General features: G+C 45.7%; 2 protein-coding genes across 2 annotated transcripts; one reads left to right on the forward strand and one right to left on the reverse strand.

Moving 5' to 3' along the window:
• Nucleotides 1–11,645: 11,645 nt before the first annotated feature.
• On the reverse strand, nt 11,646–13,570 carry LOC119300818 (vegetative cell wall protein gp1-like). The gene is made up of 2 exons (XM_037577705.1): nt 12,973–13,570; nt 11,646–12,895 (listed from the first exon to the last, which is right to left on the reverse strand). The coding sequence occupies exons 1-2, from the start codon at nt 13,330–13,332 to the stop codon at nt 12,863–12,865; spliced, it is 393 nt and encodes a 130-aa protein (XP_037433602.1). The 5' UTR covers nt 13,333–13,570; the 3' UTR covers nt 11,646–12,862.
• Nucleotides 13,571–17,031: 3,461 nt separating this feature from the next.
• Nucleotides 17,032–17,880, forward strand: LOC119297171. The gene is made up of 4 exons (XM_037575058.1): nt 17,032–17,135; nt 17,216–17,284; nt 17,366–17,431; nt 17,522–17,880. The coding sequence occupies exons 1-4, from the start codon at nt 17,119–17,121 to the stop codon at nt 17,742–17,744; spliced, it is 375 nt and encodes a 124-aa protein (XP_037430955.1). The 5' UTR covers nt 17,032–17,118; the 3' UTR covers nt 17,745–17,880.
• Nucleotides 17,881–27,975: the final 10,095 nt, after the last annotated feature.

The raw sequence follows: 27,975 nt of genomic DNA on the forward strand, positions 1-27,975 counted from the left end.
CCGAAGGTAGATGTAGAGGTAGCGTGCCGACCGCGATCACATCGGCTTTGGAACCATTTCCCACACGCATCGTCACCTCATCCTTAGCCAGTCTTCGCTTAATCCGTAGCCCCTGTTTTGAGTTGCAAATATGAGCAACAGAACCAGTATTAAATACCCAGGCGCTACTACGAGCATTAGTAAGGTACACATCAATAACATGTATATCAAATATACCTTTCACTTTGCCATCCTTCTTATCCGCCAAATACTTGGGGTAGTTCCACTTCTAGTGATGAGTCCCTTTGTAGTAGAAGCACTCAGTCTCAGGCTTAGGTCCAGACTTGGGCTTCTTCACTTGAGCAGCAACTTGCTTGCCGTTCTTCTTGAAGTTCCCCTTCTTCCCTTTGCCCTTCTTCTTGAAACTGGTGGTCTTGTTGACCATCAACACTTGATGCTCCTTCTTGATTTCTACCTCCACGGCCTTTAGCATTGCGAAGAGCTCGGGAATTGTCTTGTCCATCCCTTGCATATTATAGTTCATCACAAAGCTTTTGAAGCTTTGTGGTAGTGATTGAAGAACTCTGTCAATGACACTATCAACCGGAAGATTAACTCCCAGTTGAGTCAAGTAATTGTGGTACCCAGACATTCTGAGTATATGTTCACTGATAGAACTATTCTCCACCATCTTGCAGCTGTAGAACTTATTTGAGACTTCATATCTCTCAATCCGGGCATTTACTTGAAATATTAACTTCAACTCCTGGAACATCTCATATGCTCCATGATTTTCAAAATGTCGTTGAAGTCCCGGTTCTAAGCCGTAAAGCATGGCACACTGAACTATCGAGTAGTCATCAACACGCGTCTGCCACGCATTTACAATGTCTGTAGTTGCTGGCGTGGGTGGTACACCTAGAGGTGCTTCCAGGACGTAATTCTTCTATGCAGCAATGAGGATAATCCTCAAGTTATGGACCCAGTCCATGTAGTTGCTACCATCATGTTTCAACTTAGCTTTCTCTAGGAACGCATTAAAATTCAACAGAACAGTAGCACTGGCCATTTATCTACAACAACATAGACATGCAAAATACTATCAGGTACTAAGTTCATGATAAATTAAACTTCAATTGATCATATTACTTAAGAACTCCCACTTAGATAGACATCCCTCTAATCATCTAAGTGATCACGTGATCCATATCAACTAAACCATGTCTGATCATCACGTGAGATAGAGAAGTTTTCAATGGTGAACATCACTATGTTGATCATATCTACTATATGATTCACGCTTGACCTTTCAGTCTCAGTGTTCCGAGGCCATATCTGGATATGCTAGGCTCGTCAAGTTTAACCCGAGTATTCTGTGTGTGCAAAACTGGCTTGCACCCGTTGTATGTGAACGTAGAGCTTATCACACCCGATCATCACGTGGTGTCTCGGCACGACGAACTGTAGCAACGGTGCATACTCAGGGAGAACACTTATACCTTGAATTTAGTGAGAGATCATCTTATAATGCTACCGCCATACTAAGCAAAATAAGATGCATCAAGGATAAACATCACATGCAATCAATATAAGTGATATGATATGGCCATCATCATCTTGTGCCTTTGATCTCCATCTCCAAAGCACCGTCATGATCACCATCGTCACCGGCTTGACACCTTGATCTCCATCATAGCATCATTGTCGTCTCGCCAACTATTGCTTCTACGCCTATCGCTACCGCTTAGTGATAAAGTAAAGCAATTACATGGCGATTGCATTTCATACAATAAAGCGACAACCATATGGCTCCTGCCAGTTGCTGATAACTTTGTTACAAAACATGATCATCTCATACAACAATTTATATAATCACTTCTTGACCATATCACATCACAACATGCCCTACAAAAACAAGTTAGACGTCCTCTACTTTGTTGTTGCAAGTTTTACGTGGCTGCTACGGGCTTAGCAAGAATTGTTCTTACCTACGCATCAAAAACCACAATGATATTTCATCAAGTGTGTTGTTTTAACCTTCAACAAGGACCGGGCGTAGTCAAACTCGATTCAACTAAAGCTGGAGAAATAGACACCCACTAGCCACCTGCGTGCGAAGCACGTCGGTAGAACTAGTCTCATGAACGCGGTCATGTAATGTCGGTCTGGGCTGCTTCATCCAACAATACTGCTGAATAAAAGTATGACATGCTGGTAAACAGTATGGCTATTATTGCCCACAACTCTTTGTGTTCTACTCGTGCATATAACATCTACGCATAGACCTGGCTTGGATGCCACTGTTGGGGAACCCGGTATTTCAAAAGAATTCCTACGATCATGCAAGATCTATCTAGGAGAAGCATAGCAACGAGAGGAGAGAATGTGTCTACGTACCCTCGCAGACCGAAAGCGGAAGTATTTAGTAACGTGGTTGATGTAGTCGAACATCTTCGTGATCCAACCGATCAAGTACCGAACGCACGACACCTCCGCGATCTGCACACGTTCAGGTCGGTGACGTCCCTCGTACTCTTGATCCAGCTGAGGCCGAGGGTGAGTTCTATCAGCATGATGGCGTGTTTACGGTGATGATGAAGTTACCGACGTGGTGCTACACCTTGGCCTACCTCCTCTCTTCCACCATTAGGCCCATGAGGCCCAATAACTTCCCACGGGGTTCTGGTAACCCCCGGTACTCCAAAACTTATCCAAAACGGCCTGAACCATTCTGGTGTCCGAATGCAGCCTTCCAATATATGAATCTTTATGTCTCGACTATTTCGAGACTGCTTGTCATGTCCGCGATCACAGCCAAGACACCGAACAACCTTCGGCACATCAAATCACATAACTCATAATACATATCATCATCGAACGTTAAGCGTGCGGACCCTAGGGTTCAAGAACTATGTAGACATGACCGAGACACATCTCCGGTCAATAACCACTAGCGGAACCTGGATGCTCATATTGGTTCCTACATATTCTACGAAGATTGAGGGAGTCCTGGATAAGGGGGTCTCCGGACAGCCGGACTATCTCCATTGGTCGGACTGTTAGACTATGAAGATACAAGATTGAAGACTTCGTCTTGTGTCCGGATGGGACTCTACTTGGCGTGGAAGGCAAGCTAGGCAATACGGATATGGATATCTCCCCTTTGTAACCGACCTTGTGTAACCCTAACCCTCTCCGGTGTCTATATGAACCGAAGGGTTTTAGTCCGTAGGACAACAATCACAACATACAATCATACCATAGGCTAGCTTCTAGGGTTTAGCCTCTCTGATCTCATGGTAGATCTACTCTTCTACTACCCATATCTTCAATATTAATCAAGCAGGACGTAGGGTTTTACCTCCATCAAGAGGGCCCGAACCTGGGTAAAACATCGTGTCCTCTGCCTCCTGTTACCATCCGGCCTAGACGCACAGATCGGGACCCCCTACCCGAGATTCGCCGGTTTTGACACCGACATTGGTGCTTTCATTGAGAGTTCCTCTGTGTCGTCGCCGTTAGGCTTGATGGCTCCTACTATCGTCGATAGCGATGCGGTCCAGGGTGAGACTTTTCTCCCCGGACAGATCTTCGTATTCAGCGGCTTTGCACTGCGGGCTAATTCGCTTGGCCATCTGGAGCAGATTGAAAGCTACGCCCCTGGCCATCAGGTCAGATTTGGAAGTTTGAACTACACGGCCGACATCCGCGGAGACTTGATCTTCGACGGATTCGAGCCATAGCCAGGCGCGCCGCACTGTCGCGATGGGTATGACCTAGCTTTGCCGCCAAACAGTACCCCAGAGACTGTGCCCACATCAGCTCCGACCCTTAGCTCAGAGCCAACCGTGCCAGTCGAGGACGGGTGGTTAGACACTGCCTCAGGGGCTGCAGTCTCAACGGCGATCGAGCCGAACACCAGCATAACCCTCTGCGTAGCCCGTGACTCCAAGGTGCCGGACTCTTTTCCGGACTCCGAACCATCCGCGCCCCTGCCAATCGAATCCGATTGGGCGCCGATCATGGAATTCACCGCCGCGGATATCTTTCAGCACTCGCCCTTCGGCGACATTCTGAATTCACTAAGGTCTCTCTCTTTGTCAGGAGAGCCCTGGCCGGATTATGGCCAATAGGATTGGATGCGGACGACGAAGAAATTCGACGCCCACCCACCACCCACTTCGTAGCCATTGTCGATGATTTAACCGACATGCTCGACTTCGACTCCGAAGACATCGACGGTATGGACGACGATATAGGAGACGAACATGAACCAGCACCTATAGGGCACGGGAAAGCCACCTCGTCATATGACATATACATGGTGGATACACGCAAAGAAGGCAATGGCGACGGGATAGTGGAGGATGACCCCTCCAAGAAGCAACCCAAACGCCGATGTCAGCGACGCCTCTCTAAGTCCCGCCAAAGCAAAAGTGGTGATACCGGCACAAGAGATAATAACACTCCGGATAGTGCTGAATACAACAACAATCCCCTCCAGCAAGATTTAGAGTAGGAGGATGAAGGAGCCAGCTCTCCTAAGAGAGCGGCAGACGGAGAGGAGGAGGATGACAATTACATCCCCCCCTCCGAAGACGAGGCAAGCCTCGGCGACGATGAATTCGCCGTCCCAGAGGATCCCGTCGAACAAGAGCGCTTCAAGCGCCGGCTTATGGCCACGGCAAATAGCCTGAAGAAAAAGCGGCAGCAGCTTCAAGCTGATCAAGATCTGCTAGCTGACAAATGGACTGAAGTCCTCACGGCCGAGGAATATAAACTCGAGCGCCCCTCCGAGAGTTACCCAAGGCGCAGGTTACTACCCCGACTGGAGGAAGAAGCGTATGATACAACTGATCGGCCACCTCGTGGCCGCGATAGGCATTCCAGCCAAAAGCTCAGCCTCCACCCCAACGCCATTCAAATAAAAAGGAATGGGGAGATACGCTAGACCTGCGAGACATACTGGAGGACAAAGCAAAGCATTCAAGATCGATCTACGGATCACGAGGGCGCACCACTCTGCGAGACGACAAACGGCATGCCGGATACAGTAAAAGCAAATCCGGCCGGGCCGAACACAGCGGGCAAGACCCATTCGATCTGCGTCGCGATATAGCCCAATACAGAGGCGCCGCACACCCCTTATGCTTCACAGACGAAGTAATGGAACATTAATTCCCAGAAGGTTTCAAACCTGTAAATATTGAATCATACGACGGCACAACAGATCCCGCAGTATGGATTGAGGACTTCCTCCTCCACATCCACATGGCCCGCGGCGATGACTTACACGCCATCAAATACCTCCCACTAAAGCTCAAAGGACCAGCGCGGCATTGGCTTAACAGCTTGCCAGCGGACTCCATTAGCTGTTGGGAAGATCTGGAAGCCGCATTCCTCGACAACTTTCAGGGCACTTATGTGCGACCACCAGACGCCGATGATTTGAGCCACATAATTCAGCATCCAGAAGAGTCGGACAGGCAATTCTGGACTCGGTTCCTTACAAAGAAAAATCAAATCGTCAACTGTCTGGATGCGGAGGCCTTAGCGGCTTTCAAGCATAACATCCGAGACGAGTGGCTAGCCCGGCACCTTGGTCAGGAAAAGCCGAAATCTATGGCAGCTCTCACGACGCTCATGACCCGCTTTTGTGCGGGAGAAGACAGCTGGCTGGCTCGCAGTAATAACATATCAAAGAACAATGGTACCTCAGATACCAAGGACGGCAATAGAAGGTCACGTCGCAACAAGCATAAGCGCCGCATTAACAGCGAAAATACTGAGGATACGACAGTCAATGCCAGATTCAAAGGCTCTAAACCCAGTCAGCGGAAAAAGCCATTCAAACAAAGTACGCTGGGTCCGTCCATCTTGGACCGTATACTCGATTGCTCGTGTCAAATACACGGCACCCCAGACAAGCCAGCCAATCACACCAACAGGGATTGTTGGGTGTTCAAGCAGGCCAGCAAGTTAATTGCCGAAAACAAGGACAAGGGGCCGCATAGCGATGACGAGGAGGAGCCCCAGCAGCCGCACACTGGAGGACAGAAGAGGTTTCCCCCGCAAGTGCGGACAGTGAACATGATATACGCAACCCACATCCCCAAGAGGGAGCGGAAGCGTGCGCTCAGGGACGTATATGCGTTGGAGCCAGTCGCCCCAAAGTTCAACCCTTGGTCCTCCTGTCCGATCACCTTCGATCGCAGGGACCACCCCACTAGTATCCGTCATGGCGGATTCGCCGCACTGATCCTAGACCCAATCATCGACAGATTTCACCTCACTCGAGTCCTTATGGACGGCGGCAGCAGCCTGAACCTGCTTTATCAGGACACAATGCGCAAAATGGGTATAGACCCCTCAAGGATCAAACCCACCAAAACGACCTTTAAGGGCGTCATTCCAGGTGTAGAGGCCCATTGCACAGGCTCAATTACACTGGAAGTGGTCTTCGGATCCCCGGATAACTTCCGAAGCAAAGAGTTAATCTTTGATATAGTCCCGTTCCGCAGTGGTTATCACGCGCTGCTCGGGCGAACCGCATTTGCTAGATTCAATTCGGTACCGCATTATGCATACCTCAAGCTCAAGATGCCAGGACCTGCGGAGTTATTACAGTCAATGGAAACATAGAGAGCTCTCTTTGAACAGAGGAGCACACCGCAGCCCTCGCAGCAGATACACAAAGCAGCCTCTCAAGGCAATCAACCAGTTCGGCGCTTCACAGCCCGGACACCTTCAAGCGCGCTCGGGGCAATCGGCAAATAGACCGCCTGGTGCGATCTGAGCTCGCGTAGCAATACGGCGGCCACCCCAATCCCAGCCCAGCGGCGAAACTCGTGTCGCGCGTACATAATTACGCATTAAAAATACCATGGGCACAGGTGGGGAGGGGGCACAACTGCGGCACGCCCCAAGACGTGGCCTAAACCGCACTAGGGGCTTCCCGTTTGGTTATTTTTCTTTTTCTTTCAGGACCTTAATCTCTAGAAATACTGCCCGGCAGCACTATTGCCGAACGCATGATGCAACAACTAAGGAGGCAGACAGCTACGTCATACCACGGAATTCCCAAGTTGATTACAGTAACGAGTGAAATATTCAATTTAACATCATTCCTCAGCTTGCCCTTTGCTTATCGCACTATTTGTATCACTCTGCTTTAAGGCAATTTTTTAATAAACAATGCATGACATTACGACTATTATTGCATTCTTGTTTTATATATATATATACATAAACACTATTCTGATCACGGGATCAGAATAATATTCTGATCACAACATGAACTTCCCGAGGTAACGTGCCTGACTTTCCCCGAGTACTAGGTTGAACTTCAGCTAAAATGTGTCCAAATGGGGCTTGCGATATACCGTTGGAAAGCTATGGACATCAGTATCATGACCCAAGTTAAATTTTTGGCAAAATGTAAGCGGTTTAAGAGCAGTTTTTGAAAACCATTTTTTCTTCATACAAAAAACGTGAATCGTATTTTCGATCGCATTTTTAAACCGTTTATCGGAATTAGGCAAATAATATGGCGTTGGAAAGCTGCTGAAAAACCGCTCCTTCCACATGTTGAAAGTTTTCTCTAATTCCCTACAGTTAAAGAGTAATTCAGAAAATCGTAGAATTTCGCAAATGGAACACCCGAGTTTGTATTTTCGATGCCATTTCTAAACGGCTAATCCAATTGAGGCCAATAATATGGCGTTCGAAAGCTTATGAAAATGCGCTACTTTTTCATGTTAAAAGTTTTGTCTAATTTTGAACGGTTTAAAAGTAATTTAGAAAACGGTACAAGTTCCACCGAGTTCGTATTTTCGAGCTAATTTTTTAACCGTACGTCCAAATGCAGCAAATGAGATGGCGTTGGAAAGCTTGAAGAAATGCGAAACTTTTTTCTATATATTGTTTCTCCTAATTTATTACGGTTTTATGTCAGTTTTAAAAATGGCTAAAAACATATTTTTGCAATAATTTCTACAAACTTTACCGGAATGGGGCTAATAATATACCACTAAAAAGCTACGGAAAATTCGAAACTTTTTCATGTTGATGGTTTTCTGTGATTCCTTGACGTTTTCAAGTAATTTCAAAAATGGCGAGATCGTTCGTTCTGCCTTTATCGCGAAACAGATTCTTCGAAAATGCATCGCGTGAAGAACCTGAACTTCTCGGCATGTCTACTTGAACTTCACTCTGTTTTTCATGTGCTTTTTTTGCCCGTAGCTCTCCATCCACTGCTCGTAGCTCTCCATCCACTCACCGGAATTGAGCAAGTGATATACCGATGGAAAGCTGTTGTAAACACGCAACTTTACCGTGTTGATCGTTCTTTCATACTCGCGACAATTTTAAAAGTTTTTCATCTCAATTTCATTCACTATAGTAGTCGAACTTCATGCTGTTTTCACGTTGAACTTCTGTGACGTATTTCCGTTTTTAATTTTCCCATCTATTTTGTCAGTGTTACACAAATGATATTCTCTTTGTACAAACCTCTCTCACAATATATTTTTTAACTTTCTCCGACCGAGGACTTGAATTTACATAAATGATATTCCTGTTGTTTTGAAGTAAATTAGAGAAATGACGAGATCATGATTTATTCCTTCATTGCGAATGGAAACGCACTGCGTGAAGTAGTTGAACTTCTCAGGCATGTTTGTTTGACCCTCACTCTGTTTTTGACATGTTGTTTTTTGCACTGCATGAAGTAGTTGAACTTCTAGGGCATGTCTGTTTGAACTTCACTCTATTTCACTTTATTGTATTTTTCTTATATGAAATACACACCATGTAGTACGTCAACTTCCGGTTGTTATCACTTTGAATTTCTCTCTGGTTTGAGAGAATTATTTTATAACACCAAAAACAACATTTTTTTTACATATTTTGGACATCTAAATACACGATGAACTTCTCTCACAAGAATTTTTTGATCTTTTCCTCGTCGAGCACTTGAACTTCTAGCAACCATTTTTTCTGTTTATGAGTTGTTTTTGAAAGTGCAAAAAATGGTGTTGTGTTTTTTATTTTTTGAAGAGGTAAATCCTAGGTTTTAATATACTCTGAACTTCTTTGTTATTTCAATTTGAACTTCACCTATTTATATTTTGAGTAAAGAATTGTATTCGATTTTTATAGGGGAAAAATCTTAGTTTTGTAATAAACATTATACAACTTCTTCGTTATTTCGAACTAAACTTCTTGGTTTATTCGTTAGCAACGGTAAAAAATAAGTTTTTGTGATAAATATTGAATTGCTTCATTTTTTGAAATTGAACTTCTTGGTTTATTATTTATTATCTTGGAAAATCTAATTTTTTTCATATACATGGAACTATTGTATTTTTTAAAATTGAACTTCTTGGTTTTTTCAATTCGGACTTCTTGGTGTTATTCATTTGTAACGGAAAAAATCCTAATTTTGCAATAAACATTGTACAAATTCTTGGATATTTTCGAACTGAACTTCTTAGTTTTTTCATTATTAACGACAAAATTATGAGAAAATCTGCATTTTTATAGACATCAAACTTCACCATTTTTTAAATTTAAACTTCTTAGTTTTATTTGTTAGTGATGGGGAAAATCCTTTTTGAATTTTCCCGGGCAGGTCACTTGAACTTCGAGCAAATAAATTTTTCATCAAGACAACCGTCACAAGTTCGTTGCCGTTTGAGAGCAGTATTAAAAATGGCAAAAACAACATCATTTTTCCTTTGGTTTTAACATGTATTTGAAGGTTGGACGTCTCGCAATAGAGATCTTGAACTTCACCGGGAGGAGCACGTGAACTTCTTGCAACAAACCTTTTAGGCTTTTAGTTTAGTATTCTTTTATTCTCTGCTGAAACGCATGCCGTGTAGTAATTGAACTGCTCGTTGTTTTCACCTTGAACTTCTGTCCCCTTTTTCTGTTTGTAATTGCCCACTCCTATTCCGAAACGCATTCTGCATAGTAGTTGAACTTCTCGTTGTTTTCATATTGAACTTTGGCCACATATTTTTTGTATGTTATCCCTCACCCGTTCCTCAGAGTTCCACAAATGGTAAATCATTAGAAACTTGTTGAAAAGACGCAATTTTTTCCAATACGGGTAAACTTTTCTTTCCGAACAACATATGCCAATTTGTTTTTACCATTTATTTTTGGAACATAGTATATAATATACCCTCGGAAAGTTGTTGAATAGGAGAAACTTTTTTCATGTAGAGAATTTTTGTTTTCCAATTTGTAATGGATAAAGAGGATTTTGTTAAAACATAAAAACTAACATATTTTGTGTGTGTGTGTGTGTGTGTGTTTGCACAAGTAAATACACGGACCTCCTTCATAAGAGGTTTTGAACTTCCTTGCCCACCACGTAAACTTTTAGCAAATGTCTTTTTAACTTTGCCTTTTTATTCCTTTTTCGTATATGAAAAACACTCAATGTAGTAGTTGAATCGCTGGTTGTTTTCACTTTGAACTTGTGTGTTATTTTTTATCTAAACTTCACAGCTTGCATTTTTTGAGTAAAGATTTCTTTGTGATTTTTCAAACAAACAACGAACTTCACTGTTTTAGTTTTGAACTTCATGGCTGATTCTTTAATAACAACGAATATATGTGAGTTTTATAAAAAAGGTAAAATCCTATATTTTTAAATAAACATTGAGCACTTCGCTGTTTTAGTTTGAACTTCTAGTTTTTTCTATGGCGGGGGGAAATCTTTTAAAACTTTTTTAGTTGTTCCTTTTTTAATTTGAACTTCTTCTTTTTATTTTTATTAACGAGAATTTTTTTAATTTTTTACATAATTCGGTCTTCTCTGTTATTTTAATTTGAACTTCTCAACCTTTTTTTAGAAAAAATATGTTTTTAAATAAGCATCAAATATTTTTTTAAATGAACTTCATAATTTTGTTTTCTATAATAGGAAATAATTTGAGTTTTCCATATACATCGAAGTACTTCGTTATTTTGTTTAAACTTCTTGATTTTATTTGTTTAGTAGAAAGTAAAATCCGAGTTTTTAGATTTGAACTTCTTATTTTTTTAATTTGGACTTCTCGTTGTTTTTCGAAAATGTGAAAATAAAATGCTCTGTTATATATTTGCATGATTTATCGGAACGGGGCAAGTGATATACCATTGGACTTTTTGTTTTGTTCTTTTGTATGGGAATAATCTGAGTATTGTAATAATTTTCGAACTACTTCCCTTTCTAAAATTGAACTTCCTGATTTTATTCTGTATCAACGAGAAAAAACTGAGTGTTTTACAACTAAAAAATGCTTCATGTTCAGGATAAACTGTCTGGGGTGCAAAGACAAGCAAAATTGAAGGTTCAGGAGTTGGCAAATGTATGCGTAACTAGAAGTACAATATTTTTGCTTAGAAGTCAGTGATATGCAGAGAACTTAACACATGACGGCTCATTTTCAGGTTCATGGCATGTGGCTTCCGTATTGGTTCGCATCGCGCTCTGTACATTGTCAGGTATATGTGGATTCATCATGTGGTATGGAACTTTATGCAGCTTTCGAGACTTCGATTTAGGTTTCTTTGGTGCATTTGCAGGAACTAGCATCTGCCAAATGGCATCTCCATGGGAAACATGTACTTGATGCTCTAATGGAGAAGGTTTGTTTCATATGAATTCTTAGTTAAATATCAAGTGTTCCTTGCTAGTATTTATAAATGCAACCACCACTGTCTTACAAAGTCAAGGGCACAGGTTGCTGAGACTTTGCCACATGCACAAAGACAGGTGAAACCACACTTGCAGGCAACAAAAAATGTAGGCTAATGTTCTCAACCAACACTCGTCCTCGCCTTTTTGTGAAACACTCTGACACGCCATCTCTTGCTTCATGAAGAAATTGTTGCCTGTTGCCAAATTTCATTTCAACTCACTGAAGAACAGCACTAAGCCGGTAGCTGCCAGGATCGTCACAGCCTACAGAGCTTGCAAGGATGCCATCCAGCCATGTGTGGCCAAGTCTCAAGAGTTTGCAGATCACTTCTGGCAGGTGACGCTGATGCATATAGTAATATCATAGCAACCTTTTCATCTCGTTGTATGCATGGTTGAACCACCGAAGTCTGATCCTGAGCACCAACGGTTTCACTCTAGTAGGAATGCAAGAAGTTCTCCGAGCCATACGTCGCACGGATTGCGGCAGCGTCTGAACCTCACCTTTCGGTCATTGAACCTTACACGACGCATGTCAAGTCTGTTTGGAGACAGCTCGTTATGGCGACGAGCATGTACCTTGAGGCCTTCAGCTCCATCGCCGTACTTGTCATACTGCATGGCTCTCATCGTCCTCGGGGCCGCCATGGCAGCGCCGTGTCCTGCGTGAGAGAGTGAGAGAGAAAGGAGAAAGAGAGAAGGACGATGGTGAGAGACACGTACTGCTGGTGGGCGGTGTGGTGTGTAATGCGGTGATGCTGATTCACAAAAGCAAACCAAAAACAGCATCCCTCGTCTTCGCAGATCCTGGACTGCCGTCGATCCTTGTTGATTAATTTTTGGAGATAAAATGAGAAGAAAACCAACCTGTGAAACTGAAACTAATGAACCAAAAACAACAGTTTTTTGCTCCTGCATATACAGTTGAACTTCAGACATCAAAATCACTTAGAGAATAGGAATCGACGATTGATCTGGACACTATACAACTACAGGGAACAACATTGACCAATTCCACCTAAAATGTTATATAATCACGTACTGCAATTTCAAGCATTATAAACTCAGAAGATGCTTACAATTCTCAGTTTGTGCCGAACCTAGGAGTCGAGGAGATCACCACACAGGACTAGTTAGAGGAGTGCAAGTGAAGGAACCTATTTCTTCAGAAAATCAACAAACTAAACTTCAGAAAATAAAAAAACTGAACTTCGCAGGGCCCTGCAAAATATACACGGTTATAATCAACTTTAAAAACTTCAGAGAATCAACAAACTGAAAGAGGGCCAGATGCTGACCTTTCTCTTTGTAGCGTCGTTGGTGACCTGTAATTGAAGGTCGAGGGTTAAGGGTACCACCTCAACAAGTTCCGGCAGCCGGTGCAGGCCATCCATGGAGGAGGGGCAAGCTGCAGCGAGGAGGGACTGCGCCGGCCACAGAGCTGGAGGCCCGTCAGCCGCGGGGAAGGAGCGCGCCGGCCGCGGGGAGGGAGGGCGCTGGCCGCAAAAGAGGATGGGTGTCGACCACGGGTTGGGAGAGCGCCGGCCGCGGAGGAGGGGCGCCGGCGACGCGGGTCGTGGGGGTGGTGATGGCACGCTTTTGTTATCGGGGCCTGGTGGCGTTGAGGTTGGAGGTTGGGTCTCCGGCGGCGCCGCCATTGGTGGTCTGGGCTCGGCGGCGGCGCGCTTGAAGGTCGGGACTCCGGCGGCGGCGTAGTTGGTGGTCCGGACTCCAGCGGCAGCGCGGTTGGACGTCGACGTGGGGGCGGCGGCGGCCAGGTGGATGGCGGCACGGGGGCGGCGGCGGCCAGGTGGATGGCGGCGCGGGGGCGGCGGTGGCCAGGTGGATGGCGGCACGGGGCGATGGAGTGTGGTGGGTGTGTGGCCTGGTGCGGCGATAGAGGTGGATCGGGCTTGGGGATAAAGATGGAGAGAATTCCTTATTTGACACTATCTTAAAATGTGGTTCCTTATTTGACCATGAAGAACTGTTTTTTCCCTATTTAACATGTAGTCTAAATATTCTTCCTTACGTGACATCGCCGTCCGCTTTGTTACACCGTTCCGTTAAATTGTTTTTGGATGGACCAAAATACCCCCGTGTTAGTAGCTAGCCCACAAAAAGTTTTGACCAGAGTCGCTAGCCCACAAGCCCGATCCCGATCTGGCCATCCTCTCGTCTCTCTGTTTCTTCGATTCCCCACCCCCAACCCTAGCGGCGGCGGCAGCGGGTTGCAGGCTCGTACAGCGGCGGCGGCGGCGTGAGCTGAGGGGCCATGGCTCAAGGGGTGGCTGCGGGCGGAGGATCAAGCACGACTGCGGGCGCCGGAGCAAGCACCGCGGCGGACGGCGACCCAGGCACGGCGGACGGTGGCCAAGGCGGGGCTGGGGATGGCTCGTCGGTGAGGTCCGCTGCTGGCGGCCATGGCGCGGCTATGCAGCACTTGCCGATGAGCTCAGCTGCGGGCGCAGGCCATGGCGATGTTGCGGGCGGTGCAGGCCATGGCGATGCTGCAAGGTTGGGCGTGGATGCAGGCTTGGGCCATGGTGCGGCTGCAGACTTAGAAGGGTGAGTTCCTTCCACAATTTCTCTTCAAATGCAGGATTAGAAGGAGGAGCAGGTTGACCCATATCCAGTAGCAATGTTCATGCATAAGTTTCTCTTTTATGTACAGGATGGATCCAAATTCTTGTTATATACTGAAAATTAGATTGCTTGGCAACCCAAAAAAAGCTAGAAAAGAGCCCATGTGCTTTTATTTCGAGAAGGTTATTGATTCCGACTTGACAAATTATGAAGATTTGGTTGAATCAATTATAGTGCAGTACCAGCCACGTTATTTGGAAGTTGCGCATGTTCACTACTATGATGAAGTTCTGAAAACGTTTCCAGAAATAAAATCAGACCAAGAGTTGATGTATATGTTTGAGAAACATGTTAAGTCAAAGATGGTGCAGATGTTCATTGTATATTGGGAACCCTCTGAACCATATGAGCCTACCATTGAGTATTATAGTGATGTGCATATCCAACCTAAGAACAACATAGACCAAGATGATGATAGTTATCTTCGCAACCCAATACCGGAGAATGAACATGTTGGGATTGATGAAGAGAATATGTATTTGAAGGAAGAACCTAAAGCTCTAAATATGGTTCTTTTTCCTGATAAAGAAAAGGACCAAGACTATGTTGCTAATGGTGAGAGTGAGGATGAGAGTGAGGATGGGAGTGAGGATGAGAGTAAGGATGAGAGCGAGGACGAGACTGAAGTAGAGGAGGATGAGGAGTTGCATGAGGTAAATCATGCCCCAAATATAGAGTATGATAAGGATGACCCTCCTATGACTGAAGGTTTCATATATCCCAATATGAAGGAGTTTAAGTTGGCCCTTTCTCAGCATGCTATCAAACATGAATTTGAGTATAACATAGAGAAGATTGCACCATGTAGGTTCAGGGGCTATTGTAAAAGAAGAGATGAAGATAATTGTCCATGGAGGATACATGCTTCTACAACGGATGATTTGTGTATCGTAGTGGTAACTCTCTAACTTTGCTCGTTTGTAAACATTTCTTGCATGATTGTTTGAGAGTTTTTAGCTAACTAATTATATTCTTCTTTTGTAGGTGAAAAAAAACCTTTTGGTCATGATTGCTCTAGTGCAAGAAGGAAAAAGAAGGTGAAGAATGCAACTAAGTACTGGATATGTGAGAAGGTGAAGGACTGGCTCATTGAAGATGCAACTCTAGGAGCAAAGGAATTGCGAAAGAAGCTTAAAGAACACCACAAGGTCAAAATCAACTACAAGAGAGTATATATGGGTAAGTTGCTAGCCTTAAAGCAACTATATGGTGATTGGGATATCAGCTTTGACAATTTGTATAGGTTTAAGGCACAAGTTGAAAGTTGTTGCCCCGGTATCATAGTCCAAATTGATCATCACACAATAAATGGTAAAATCAAGTTTAGAAGAATTTTTGTTGCTATGAAACCTTGCATAGAGGGGTTCCTTAGTGGTTGCAGACCATATTTGGCAATAGATAGCACATTCTTGACGGGCAGGTTCAAGGGGCAGCTGGCTAGTGCTACCGCCGTTGATGGCCATAATTGGATGTATCCGGTTAGTTTTGGAGTCTTTGATTCTGAAACTAACGAGAATTGGATTTGGTTCATGCAATTGCTAAGACAGGCCATAGGATCACCAAATGGGTTGGCATATGCACCGATGCTGGTCAAGCAGTAATGACAGGGGTGAAAGAAGTGTTCCCAGAGGCGGAACATAGGGAATGCATGTTTCACTTGGTGACCAACTTCAAGAAGAAGTTCCATGGGAAGGTGTTTGATGACCACCTTTAGGCTGCTGCTTACTCACGGAACCCATATTTATTTGACAAACATTGGGTTGCTATGGAGACAACAAAGCCAGCTGCAACTGCATATATAAGGAAGTGGCACAATAGGTTGTGGTCTAGGAGTCAATTCTCAACTATATGCAAGGTAGACTACGTAACCAACAACCTGGCCGAGAGCTTTAACAATTGGATTAAGCACCACAAGTCCTTGAACTTGGATGACCTCTTTGATAAGGCGAGACAATTGATTATGATATTGTGGAACCGAAGGAGAAAAGTAGCAAAGGAGTTAGATGGTTTGATTCTGCCCCACATAATTAAGAAGCTGAATGCAATGACCAGGGAATTAAACTTGGAGGTGGTAGAAAGCTCAGAAGAAGTGGCTGAAGTAACTGCATTAGGTGGTAGTGGCTTTAGGTTTGTGGTCAACTTGCAAGAGGGGACATGTTCTTGTCGACAATGGCAAGTTTCTGGCCATCCTTGCAAACATGCTCTTGCATTCATCACGTCACTTAGCAATGCACACATACGACACTATGTGGACTTGTATTTCTCCATTGACAAATATAGAGAAGCTTATGCCCAACTAATTCCAGCTATGCCGGACAAGACCCAATGGCCTAAATCTGACCATGGATTCTTCATGCATCCACCACTATTGAAGGCCACGGCTGGTAGGCGTAAAACTGAGAGGTACAAAGGTTGCGGTGAGAAGAAAAGGAAAAGTGGTCAACACTTATTGCCTATTTGTAAGGAATATGGGCATCATTGGCACAAATGTAAGAAGGGAAATCCAGAGGACATTGCTGCAATGATGGCTGTGAGGTACTCCCTCCATTCCGAATTACTTGTCGCGGGTATGGATGTATCTAGATGTATTTTAGTTCTAGATACATCCATTTTTGTGACGAGTAATTTGGAACGGAGGGAGTAGTATAGATTTACTCATTTTTGCATTATTCTTCCAACTATACATGTTCAATACTTTCCTATCTCTTGTGTGTAGAGAACCACCAAAGAAAAGGACAAAGACAACCAAAACAGCTGAGTTATCCATTGTGCCTTGCGAAGATGGAGTACCAACAAGAATGTGTTTTCCCCCAAGGTTCGTAATTTTACACTTGTGCTCATAAATACATGAAAACAATGTTTGAATTGTAAGTACCTTTCTGCTCACCATAATAGCAAAAGCTTGGAAACTACAACCAAAAAAAGGGGGAAACATGCTAACTCTAGTGCTGGAGCATCAAAAAGGTGATTACAACTAGTTCAGATTTTGAGATTTAGTTAAATTAAAATTTGTTCTGTATTCTTATTGCTTTCTTCTCACCATAGCAAAAGCTTGAAGAATACAAACAAAAAGGGAAAAGGGGGGAAATCTGAATCGGTTCGATCGAAGAGGTATTGTTTCTCTTTTTAGTTGACATGTTATGAATATTTGTTTGTTTTCAATTGCTAAAAACTACTGCTGCCTTACATGCCTAAGTGCAGATCAAGAACCGGCTCAAAACATCCGGAGCCAATTTCCATTGAGTTTCCTACGCACGGCGATGAAACAAATGTTCCTGTGAAGGTTAGGGGCAAGAGTAAGGAGTGCACTGAAAAGATTCCTATGGTGCCACAAGACAGCCCAGCAATGTGCACAAGAAGGAAAAAATTTAACTCTGCAAGCCCTTCAATGAGCACAAGAAGCAAAAGGCGGCTCAGTTTGTGATTCTCATGTTTTCCTTAATGTCATGGTTACTTTTGGATGTCCTTTTGTGCTGCTCATGTGATGTACTTGTGGACCTGACCTCATATGTGAAACAGTATGTGATGCATGCCAACTAGTACTGATGTATGTGGTGAATGTGAACATAAATGTGATGTATGTGTGAACATGGCTACTTCTGTTTGTTGTTCATGTTGTGATGCATATTGTGTGTATATATGTACATATATATGTGAATTGTGTGAGATATGGGATCAAATTACAGGGGAGGTTTTGCCAAATTTTCATTTTTTGAATTAAAATGAGAGGACAATTTTTTGGATTGAAATCAGATCATTGTCCAAGTTATGGGGTCTCAATTGGTCATTTAACATGACCAAATATGTAACATAAGTGTATATATTGTAATGTACAGATTTTTGCTCACTTTATGCACCAGGGGTAAAAAGGTATTTTCACATCTGTCTTTAACACCGTTAGTGAACAAAATGCACTAGAGTGTCATATTGGGAAAAAAAATTAGTGCATGTGTCAAACAAGGAAGAAAATTTTCTTCAGGGCCAAATAGGGAACCACATTTTAAGGTAGTGTCAAATAAGGAATTCTCTCATGAAGATGCGGGAGGTGGGGGTAGTTTCTTTTTTTTGCCACAATGTTTGGGCAGTTCCTGGTTTCGGTGAAGGAATCTCGGGAACAACTCATCGCGCCTATATAGGGGGGCTGTGATCCAAATAACTATTCTGATCCTGGGATCAGAATAGTGCTACTCTATATATATATATATGTGTGTGTGTGTGTGTGTGTGTGTGTGTGTGTTCATTAATGATGCCTTGCAACCATACACTCTGGTACGGCCAATACACCAGGGGCTTATGTACCCCACAATGCGGTGTGAAAAGTCCGAACACTTTCACAAGTGCGGCACCCCGAACTTATAGCATTATATGCATCAGCTCCGAATCATGTCTTTGGTCAAATGTTGGGTTTGCCCAGCTCCTATGTTTTGGTACCTTACGTTCTGCTCTATCGGCCAAGGTAGTGCTAGGAGAACTACTGCGATTGTGCCCCGGTTCTGCCGGGCTTAGCACCTCGGTAGAGAAAGCTAAAACTGACTGTCATGATAAGGCGAGAGACTGGTCGCTGTTCGGCGAGTTTTTTCGAGTCCCTAAAGACTTATGCCGCTCAGGGCGAGGGGCCGTCCCTGTCCGTCTTACAGGCATGTATCGTGCCCCGAATTCGGCCTTCCGAATACCAGGGGCTTCGCCGAAATTTAAAATTATAGAATTCTATGGCTAAGTGAGAGTGATAAAGCATTATTAGTCCGGTTGCCTTGTTCGTTGTGCTGAGCACCTCCCTCGAAGCCAAATATGGGACAAGAGTGCTCAGGTTTATCCCGAACACCCCAGCACTCGTGGCATGGGGGCAGAAGCCGAGGACTAGCCATCTCTCAGATTGGATAAACATCCAAACAGAAGGTAATATTTTAGATTCAAACAAGCGTTGCATAGCGCATATGAAACAAGTTTTCATAAATACAGGATAAAACGAGCAAGTTTACTCAAATATTACATCTTTTGAACACTCGTCACGATGAGACGGGCACCCGGCAGAACACCCTCGTAGTACATCTCGGGGTGGCGGTGCTCCTTGCCCTCTGGCGGCCCCTCCTTGATTAGCTTCACGACATCTAGCTTGACCCACTGCAATTTCACACGGGCGAAAGCTCGGCGTGCACCTTCAATGCAGACAGATTGCTTGACGACCTCCAGCCATGGGCAGGCATCCACAAGCCGCCTCACCAGGCGAAAGTAGCTGTTGGGAAGAGAGTCGCCAGGCCACATCCGGACTATAAAGCCCTTCATGGCCTGTTCGGCCGCCTTGTGCAGCTCGACCAGTTGCTTCAGCTGGTCGCTCATAGTCATCGGCTGTTCGGTCCCAGTATACTGAGACCAGGACAGCTTCTCCGTCAAGCTTCCATCCTCGGCCTGGTAAAATTGTGCGGCATCGGACACACTGCGGGGCAAATCTGCGAATGCTCCTGAAGAGCTCCGGATCTGGGTAAGTAATCGGTAATTTACTTTTACATGCTTGCTTTGCATATAGAAAGCCTTACCCGCCGCTATCTTCTTCCTCGCGTTGATCTCTTGGAGGGCCTTTTGGGCTTTGGCCTTGACACTTTTTACACTCTCGAGGGCCGTGGCAAGCTCAGACTCCCACGTCTTGGAGTCAAGCTCCAACGCCTCGTGCTTCACCACAAGAGCCTGGAGCTCTTGCTGCACCTCGCCCACCCGAGCCTCGTGCTTCTCTCGCTCGGTGCTCTCCTTGGCCGCTGTATCTTCGGCCTTGGTCAGCGCTTGCTTCAAGGTCGCCACCTCGGTCGTGGCCCCTGGCAAACATACGATGATCCTATCATTTTGCAATCGCGTCCTCTTTTATATATACACAAGACAGGGTATTACTTACCCTTGTTCTCCTCGAGTTGCCTCTTGGCAAGGCTGAGCTCCTTCCTGGACCCCTCGAGGTCCTGCTTCAGTACGGCGACCTCCGTAGTTAGTGCGGCGGACGCCAGCAGCGAAGCCTGCATATGCATATTGACATACTTATATTAGACTCCTGCGATATTATTTGATCCTCTGTTCGGCTTTTCTTTGTGAACACCGAACAAAGCATCAGGGGCTACTGTCCATGCAGTAATATTTCTACTACATTTTAAAACACTTACCTTGAAGCCTGTTAGAAGGCTGGCACAGGCTTCAGTCAATCCGCTCTTGGCGGACTGAACCTTCTGGATCACCGCACTCATGATAGTGCGGTGCTCCTCGTTGATGGAAGCGCTGCAAAGCGCTTCCAGCAGATTGTCCGGTGCCTCTGGATGGACAGAGGTCACCGGCATAGGCGTCTTTCCCCTCTTAGAAGGAGGCCACCTGCCCGAGCTCGGAACCGCTGGATGGTCTGGCGCGGTGTTCGGCTGAGGGCCGAACTCGGAGCTCTTGGGGGCTCCGTCCCCTCGGCTCCCGGAGTCCGGAAGGTCGCCTTGAGGCGCCTCTGGGACTGTCTCCCCTCGATCCGGTGCCTCTTGAGACAACACCCCGGCGTCGTCGGCAGGATGAGGGGAGGTGGCGATCGGGACTGGATCGCTATCCATGTCTGACAGGCCCAAGGAGCCGTCCGATGATACATCGATACTGGCTCGTGGCAGCCTGCATCATTGCGTTTGGCGTTAGGGAAAGCAGTGTGACAAAGGAATCCTATGAGTTATTCTGGTATCTGAATACTTACGATCTCCCCGGGGGCTTGACCCTGGGCAACCACTCGTCTTCGCCTTCATCGGCGGTGGTGGAACCGTCCGGAAGGAGAGTCCTTCCCTTCTTCGACCCTCCGGCCTCCCCGGTTGGGGCAGCCTTCCTTTTCTTGTCTCCCCCAGTCGGTGGGGGAGCATCTTCTTCTTCTTCTTCCTCGTCTTCGGGGGAAGAGTGCGATGCAGAGTCATCGGACGGAGAGTCCGACGACGCCTAGCGTCGGGAACTCTTTCGGGTTCCCTTGGCCTTCTTGGTCTTCTCCGGCACCGTATAAGGGGTCGGAGTCAACATCTTCGCCAGAAGAGCGTCTGCGGGGCCTTCGGGCAAAGGAGCCGGATAGTCGATCTGTCCGGCCATCTTCTGCCAGTCCTGTCAAAGGTACGGGAGTTTAGATCCCGCATCGTGCCAATCTATATAAAAATAATAAGTATCCTGTGAAAGGTAAAGCAGCTTACCGCACTGGCTTGGCGCTTCACGCTGAATCCGCAATCCTCAGTAATAGGGGGGGACCTCGGCACTTTTGAACAGCACCCTCCAGGCGTCTTCATGAGTTGTGTCGAAGAGCCTGTTCAGAGTTCGGTGCTGCGCCGGATTGAACTCCCGTTGTTGGTACGGGAGTATCCGGCGGATGAGCATGACTTGGACTATGTTGACAAGCTTGAGCTTCTTGTCCACCATGTTTTGAATACATGTTTGGAGTCCGGTCAGCTCTTTCAAACTACCCCAGGACAGGCCCTTCTCTTTCCAGGAGGTGAGCCGCGTCGGGATACCAGATCGGAACTCGGGGGCCACTACCCATGCAGGGTCGCGCGGCTCGGTGATATAGAACCACCCCGATTGCCACCCCTTTATGGTTTCCACAAAGGAGCCCTCGAGCCATGTTACGTTGGGCATCTTGCCCACCATGGCGCCTCCGCACTCCGCCTGGCGGCCGCCCACCACCTTCAGCTTGACATTGAAGGTCTTCAGTCATAAGCCGAAGTGGGGCTTGATGCGGAGGAAGGCCTCGCACACGACGATAAATGTCGAGATGTTGAGGATGAAGTTCGGGGCCAGATCGTGGAAATCCAGGCCATAATAAAACATGAGCCCCCGGATGAAGGGATGGAGAGGGAATCCCAGTCCATGCAGGAAATGGGTGAGGAATACTACCCTCTCATGGGGCCTGGGGGTGGGGATGAGCTGCCCCTCATCTGGGAGCCGGTGCGCGATGTCGTCGGGCAGGTATACGGCTCTCCTCGGTTTCTTGATGTCTCCCTCCATGACGAAGGAGACCATCCACCTGTCTCTCGCTCCGGACATGATTGGAGAAGGTCGAGGTGGGAAGTGCGGGCTTGGGCGCTAGAGCTCGAGTGTGCGAAAACGGATGAGCAAAGGAGGAAGAAGGCATGGATAGAAAGGTGAATCCTTATCCCTTTATATGGGCGGACGAAACTAAGCGTCCCCACTTGCCTGGTAAAACTCGCTTATCCCCCAAGTGCCGCAATTGATGGCGCGGTTGGGTTACCCACACCCTTATTGATGAGAATCCCGTAATAAGGGGACATGATCTCTGCTTTGACAAGACGTGTCGAAAAACTGCCTCGCGTTATGTGCGGGGCTGGTTAAAAGAAACAATTCGAATAATCACCGGGCCGTGACGTAATGTCATGCTGCCAAAACAAGCCAGCAAATTAGATCTGCAAAAATATTATTCTCTCTACGGTGGAATGTGGAACTTATTTTGCAGGGTCGGACACTATCCTCGTATTCAAATTCTTCTGTGATGTATTCGGAGAAGGAACCCGCCTTGCAATGCCGAAGACAATACCGCGTGCCCGACTCATCGTCATTGAAGCCTGGTTCAGGGGCTACTGAGGGAGTCCTGGATAAGGGGGTCTCCGGACAGCCGGACTATCTCCATTGGCCGGACTGTTAGACTATGCAGATACAAGATTGAAGACTTCGTCTCGTGTCCGGATGGGACTCTACTTGGCGTGGAAGGCAAGCTAGGCAATACGGATATGGATATCTCCCCCTTTGTAACCGACCTTGTGTAACCCTAACCCTCTCTGGTGTCTATATAAACCGAAGGGTTTTAGTCCGTAGGACAACAATCACAACATACAATCATACCATAGGCTAGCTTCTAGGGTTTAGCCTCTCTGATCTCGTGGTAGATCTACTCTTGTACTACCCATATCATCAATATTAATCAAGCAGGACGTAGGGTTTTACCTCCATCAAGAGGGCCCGAACCTGGGTAAAACATCGTGTCCCCTGCCTCCTGTTACCATCCGGCCTAGACGCACAGTTCGGGGCCCCCTACCCGAGATCCGCCGGTTTTGACACCGACAAAGATCTTTATCGGTCAAACCGCATAACAACATACGTTGTTCCCTTTGTCATCGGTATATTACTTGCCCAAGATTTGATCGTCGGTATCATCATACCTAGTTTAAGCTCGTCACTGGCAAGTCTCTTTACTCGTTACGTAATGCATCATCCCATGACTAACTCATTAGTCACATTGCTTGCAAGGCTCATAGTGATGTGCATTACCGAGAGGGCCCAGAGATACCTCTCTGATACACGGAGTGACAAATCCTAATCTCGATCTGTGCCAACTCAACAAACACCATATGAGACACCTGTAGAGCATCTTTATAATCACTCAGTTACGTTGTGACGTTTGATAGCACACAAGGTGTTCCTCCGGTATTCGGGAGTTGCATAATCTCATAGTCATAGGAACATGTATAAGTCATGAAGAAAGCAATAGCAATAAACTAAACGATCATAGTGCTAAGCTAACGGATGGGTCTAGTCCATCACATCATTCTCTAATGATGTGATCCCGTTCATCAAATGACAACACATGTCCATGGCTAGGAAACTTAACCATCTTTGATTAATGAGCTAGTCAAGTAGAGGCATACTAGGAACACTCTGTTTGTCTATGTATTCACACATGTACTAAGTTTCCGGTTAATACAATTCTAGCATGAATAGTAAACATTTATCATGATATAAGGAAATATAAATAACAACTTTATTATTGCCTCTAGGGCATATTTCCTTTAGGATTGCGTAAGCACCTGCCTTGTTAATGGAGGTAGCTAGGTCTTCTCACCGGCCGCGTACGCAACATGCAGGAGTGCAAAGGGCGATGGGCCCAAGACCCATGCGCGCTTAGGATTTAGACCGGTGTGCTGACCTCTTTGTCGAGCCTAGGTAGGGCTGCAGTGTGTTGATCGGCCGAGGCCGGTCATGACCTGATGGTGTGTCCAGCCTGAGTTGATCGAGCGTGTTGGGTAAGTTGGTGCACCCCTGAAGGGTCCACGGTAACGGACGCTCGGAGTTGTATCCCGATCTCTACAACTAGAACTAGATACTGGATGTTGAAGCTTGTAATGGATATGATGGCTCCGGGATTATTTCCTCGCGGGGAGTCGAGGAAGTGATCTCTAGGCAATGTTACAACATACTTACTAATATTATAATATGCCACTCTTATCTCTGATGCTGCAAGATGCTTGGAGCTACTTGAAGATGCTAGTCTTTGATAGGCTAGGCTTTCCCCTTCTCTTCTGGCATTCTGCAGTTTAGTCCACAGATACAACCCATTCCTTTGATACAGATGCATATTTAGTTTAGAACTGATGTAAGTCTTGCGAGTACTTTGGATGAGTACTCACGGTTGCTTTGCTACCTCTTTTTCCCCCATACCCAGTTGTTGCGACCAGATGAAGGATCCGAGGAGCCAGACGATGCCACTGATGACTACTACTACCCCGAGGGTGCCTACTACTACGTGACGACCGCTGACGACCTGGAGTATTTAGGAGGCTCCCAGGCAGGAGGCCTTGCCTTTTCGATCATTGTTGCTTTTGTGCTAGCCTTCTTAAGGCAGACTTGTCTAACTTATGTCTGTACTCAGATATTGTTGATTCCACTGACTCTTGTGTATTCGAGCTTATGTATTCGAGCCCTCGAGGCCCCTAGCTTGTAATATAAAGCTTGTATTATTTTAATTTGTGTCTATAGTTGTGTTGTGATATCTTCCCGTGAGTCCCTGATCGTGATCGTAAACATTTGCATGTATGATTAGTTTATGATTGAATCGGGAGCGTCACAAGTTGGTATCAGAGTCGACTGCCTGTAGGTAGCCCCTTTCCAACTCCTTGGCCGAAGTTGAGTCTAGTGACTAAAAAACTTTTACTAACATGGATGTGTGTCTTATGGGCCCACGTCACCATTGGGTGGTATTATGATCTTTTACTCCTCGATCTTTACTCTGGGACTCTGATCTCTCTTCTATTCGGGTTAAATGATTTTGCTAACTCTAACTCTAGGTTCTCATAACTAATTCCTCCCAGAGAGCTCCCTGTTACAGATGATCGCCTGCTGCACAAGAAGATTCTGAAGATACTCTACGATGTTCTCTTGAGACTTTATGCCCATCGCTTTTGCAATTCCCTACCACCAATATATCCTTATGGATAACTACACACACTTGCCATTCATACAATCATTCCCTGTTGCCCTTGTTATTAGAAGATGCCCCGAAATACCCTTCGTTGCCCTGAGAATCCTTTGAGCTTACTGCCTTGCGGTTCTTTACCACATGAATACCCCTACGGATAACTCCTCGCACTTATCGAGTATCCGTTCATCCCCAGTTGTTCGTATGCTTAATATTATTCTCTGAAATACTATTCGGTCTTCCGAGAATCCTCTTCAAATCCTTGTCTGCTTGCATTATGGATGCTTCCCATATGCCTAGCAATATTCATTAGTATCCTTTGACACCGTCATTTTGTTCCTATTGATTCAACATGTGAGCGAATGCCCGCAATCATCAGTTGACCCTTTTAAATGATCTTTCCGGCTCAGACGTCATTTTGAACATGAGCTAGTTCTCGACAAATCAAATTGCCGACGAGTGTACCCCTAAGTCTATACAACTTATCTGTCCTTTATCAAAGCGTTTGCTTCTGATACCTTGATTTGGAAATCATAATTCCTTTGCATTTGAGCTTGAATTAGTCAGTTCTTTCTATAATCTCATCTCCTTGCATTCTTTCTTCGTCTAATTGGGTACTGATACCCACATCAGCTCTGTTATGGGTCATTAGATCCTTTGTTGGACTACCATCCGACAGTGTCCTTCATATTTAATCACCTTGTGAATTCTTCCCTGATACATAATGCCTTTGGTAAATTGTATCCCCTACTTTTGTCTATCATGCTCTTCTTCTGATCTTGAGTTAATTACCTCTGAAGTTTTGCAAATGTTCCTAAGATGCCCCGACGGGTTGAACTAATGCTTTCCCTAATTTGTGTGAACCCGGAAATTTCTATGGGTCATACTCTATTAGTGTTACGCCGGATAAAAAATTCTACACTACAACTTCATCGAAAGCGAGAAATGAATGAAAGGTTATTCATTAATGAAGTGGGAGTCGACCTTGAACTTTGTGTTCATGCCCATGGAACCGATGTGGAACTTATCATGGAAGCTTCTTATGATAATAATAATCCCCTTGTTATAAGTTCGTCTAGTATCTATGTTTGGTCCTTTGCAACCGTGGTTCTGACCATGATTGTTCCCCTTTGGTTCCATTTCTCAGACAAGTTAAAGCACTTGTCTTCTGTAGATCAATGCATCTCCGCAACCTCTATTTTGACCTTCCTTCGAGTATTACCCTCCGGTATCTCGAGAATAACAAGGAACTGTGTTGCTTCCTATGAGTCTTCATCTAGTATTGCTTCTCAAGGATTTTAGCTTTCCCCCGGTTTCTGAGTTATTAGTCACTCGAGAACACCGATAAGTGAATCAATTCCGCACTCTGATTCAATAACTCTTAGTAATTTTCATTGCTTATGAGTTTAATAATCCTTCAAGTCATTCCTAGCCTGATCGGATATATCATTATCATGCTAAATTTTAGTTGTGCTACCTGGTCCTTCTTCCCGGAGCACAATTTTCGATGATGAGCTAATCTTATGTTGATCTTCCTCGTCATATCATTTCGCCTTGAACAGAAAGCTTGATTCTGAGTTTGTGTTGTATCTGTGGTTCCAATAACCTTTTTCTTCACCATTCCCTTACACTGGCGCGCGTCTGTCGGTGTTCTGGGAACGGGGGTCCCCAGACTTGCCTGCCTGCGGCCTGCGGCGTGGCTCAAAGGGGGGCCCAGCACGGCCCATCTTCATCAACACAGACCCAAGACCCTCGTGAGGGGCCAAGCCTCGCGGGGAGGACGACACGGAGCTTCCTCAGGCACGGCTTCACCAGGCTGGCTCGCGAGGAGGCGGAGAGATCAAGGCGGGGTACCTCACGAGGTGCCCGTGACGCAAGCCATGACGACCAAGGGCGCCAGGCGGGCGCCAGCCCGCGCAGTGTCCTCCTTTCCCCTTTGGTGCAAAGGGGGCAAGCACAACCACGGAGTACCGAGGCATCAGGCAAAGGATGCCGTTTCGGTGCAACAAGACCAAGACCAGGAGGACCGCAAGATGGAGGTCATCATGGAGCCCAAGACGGCGTCACCACCAGAGCTTTGTGCAGGCGAGGACCAACTTTAGTTAGGATAAGTGTACTAGATGTTCCCCTTCAAAATGGCCAATTGTTGGCGCCCTTCCCGCTCAATATTTGGGAAGAGGCCCAGGGCCATTGCCTATAAATAGGACCAGCCGCCCACAAGGATGAAGGTCGGGATCGAGGTAAAAGGAAGGTTAGAGACAGAAATCTAGGATCAAGGATCAGATCGAAATCAGAGAGAGAGAAGGGTGACTGAACTCCTCCTAGCAGTTCATCCCCCCCCCCAGCAAAGAGCAGACCCTCGCGAGGCTGTTCTTCCTTGTATTGTTCATCATCAGTAGCCCAAGAGGCAATCCACCACACCACACACTGGAGTAGGGTATTACACCACAACGGTGGCCCGAACCAGTAT

Source organism: Triticum dicoccoides, chromosome 5A (assembly GCF_002162155.2).
Source record: "Triticum dicoccoides isolate Atlit2015 ecotype Zavitan chromosome 5A, WEW_v2.0, whole genome shotgun sequence".
Lineage (NCBI taxonomy): Eukaryota > Viridiplantae > Streptophyta > Magnoliopsida > Poales > Poaceae > Triticum > Triticum dicoccoides.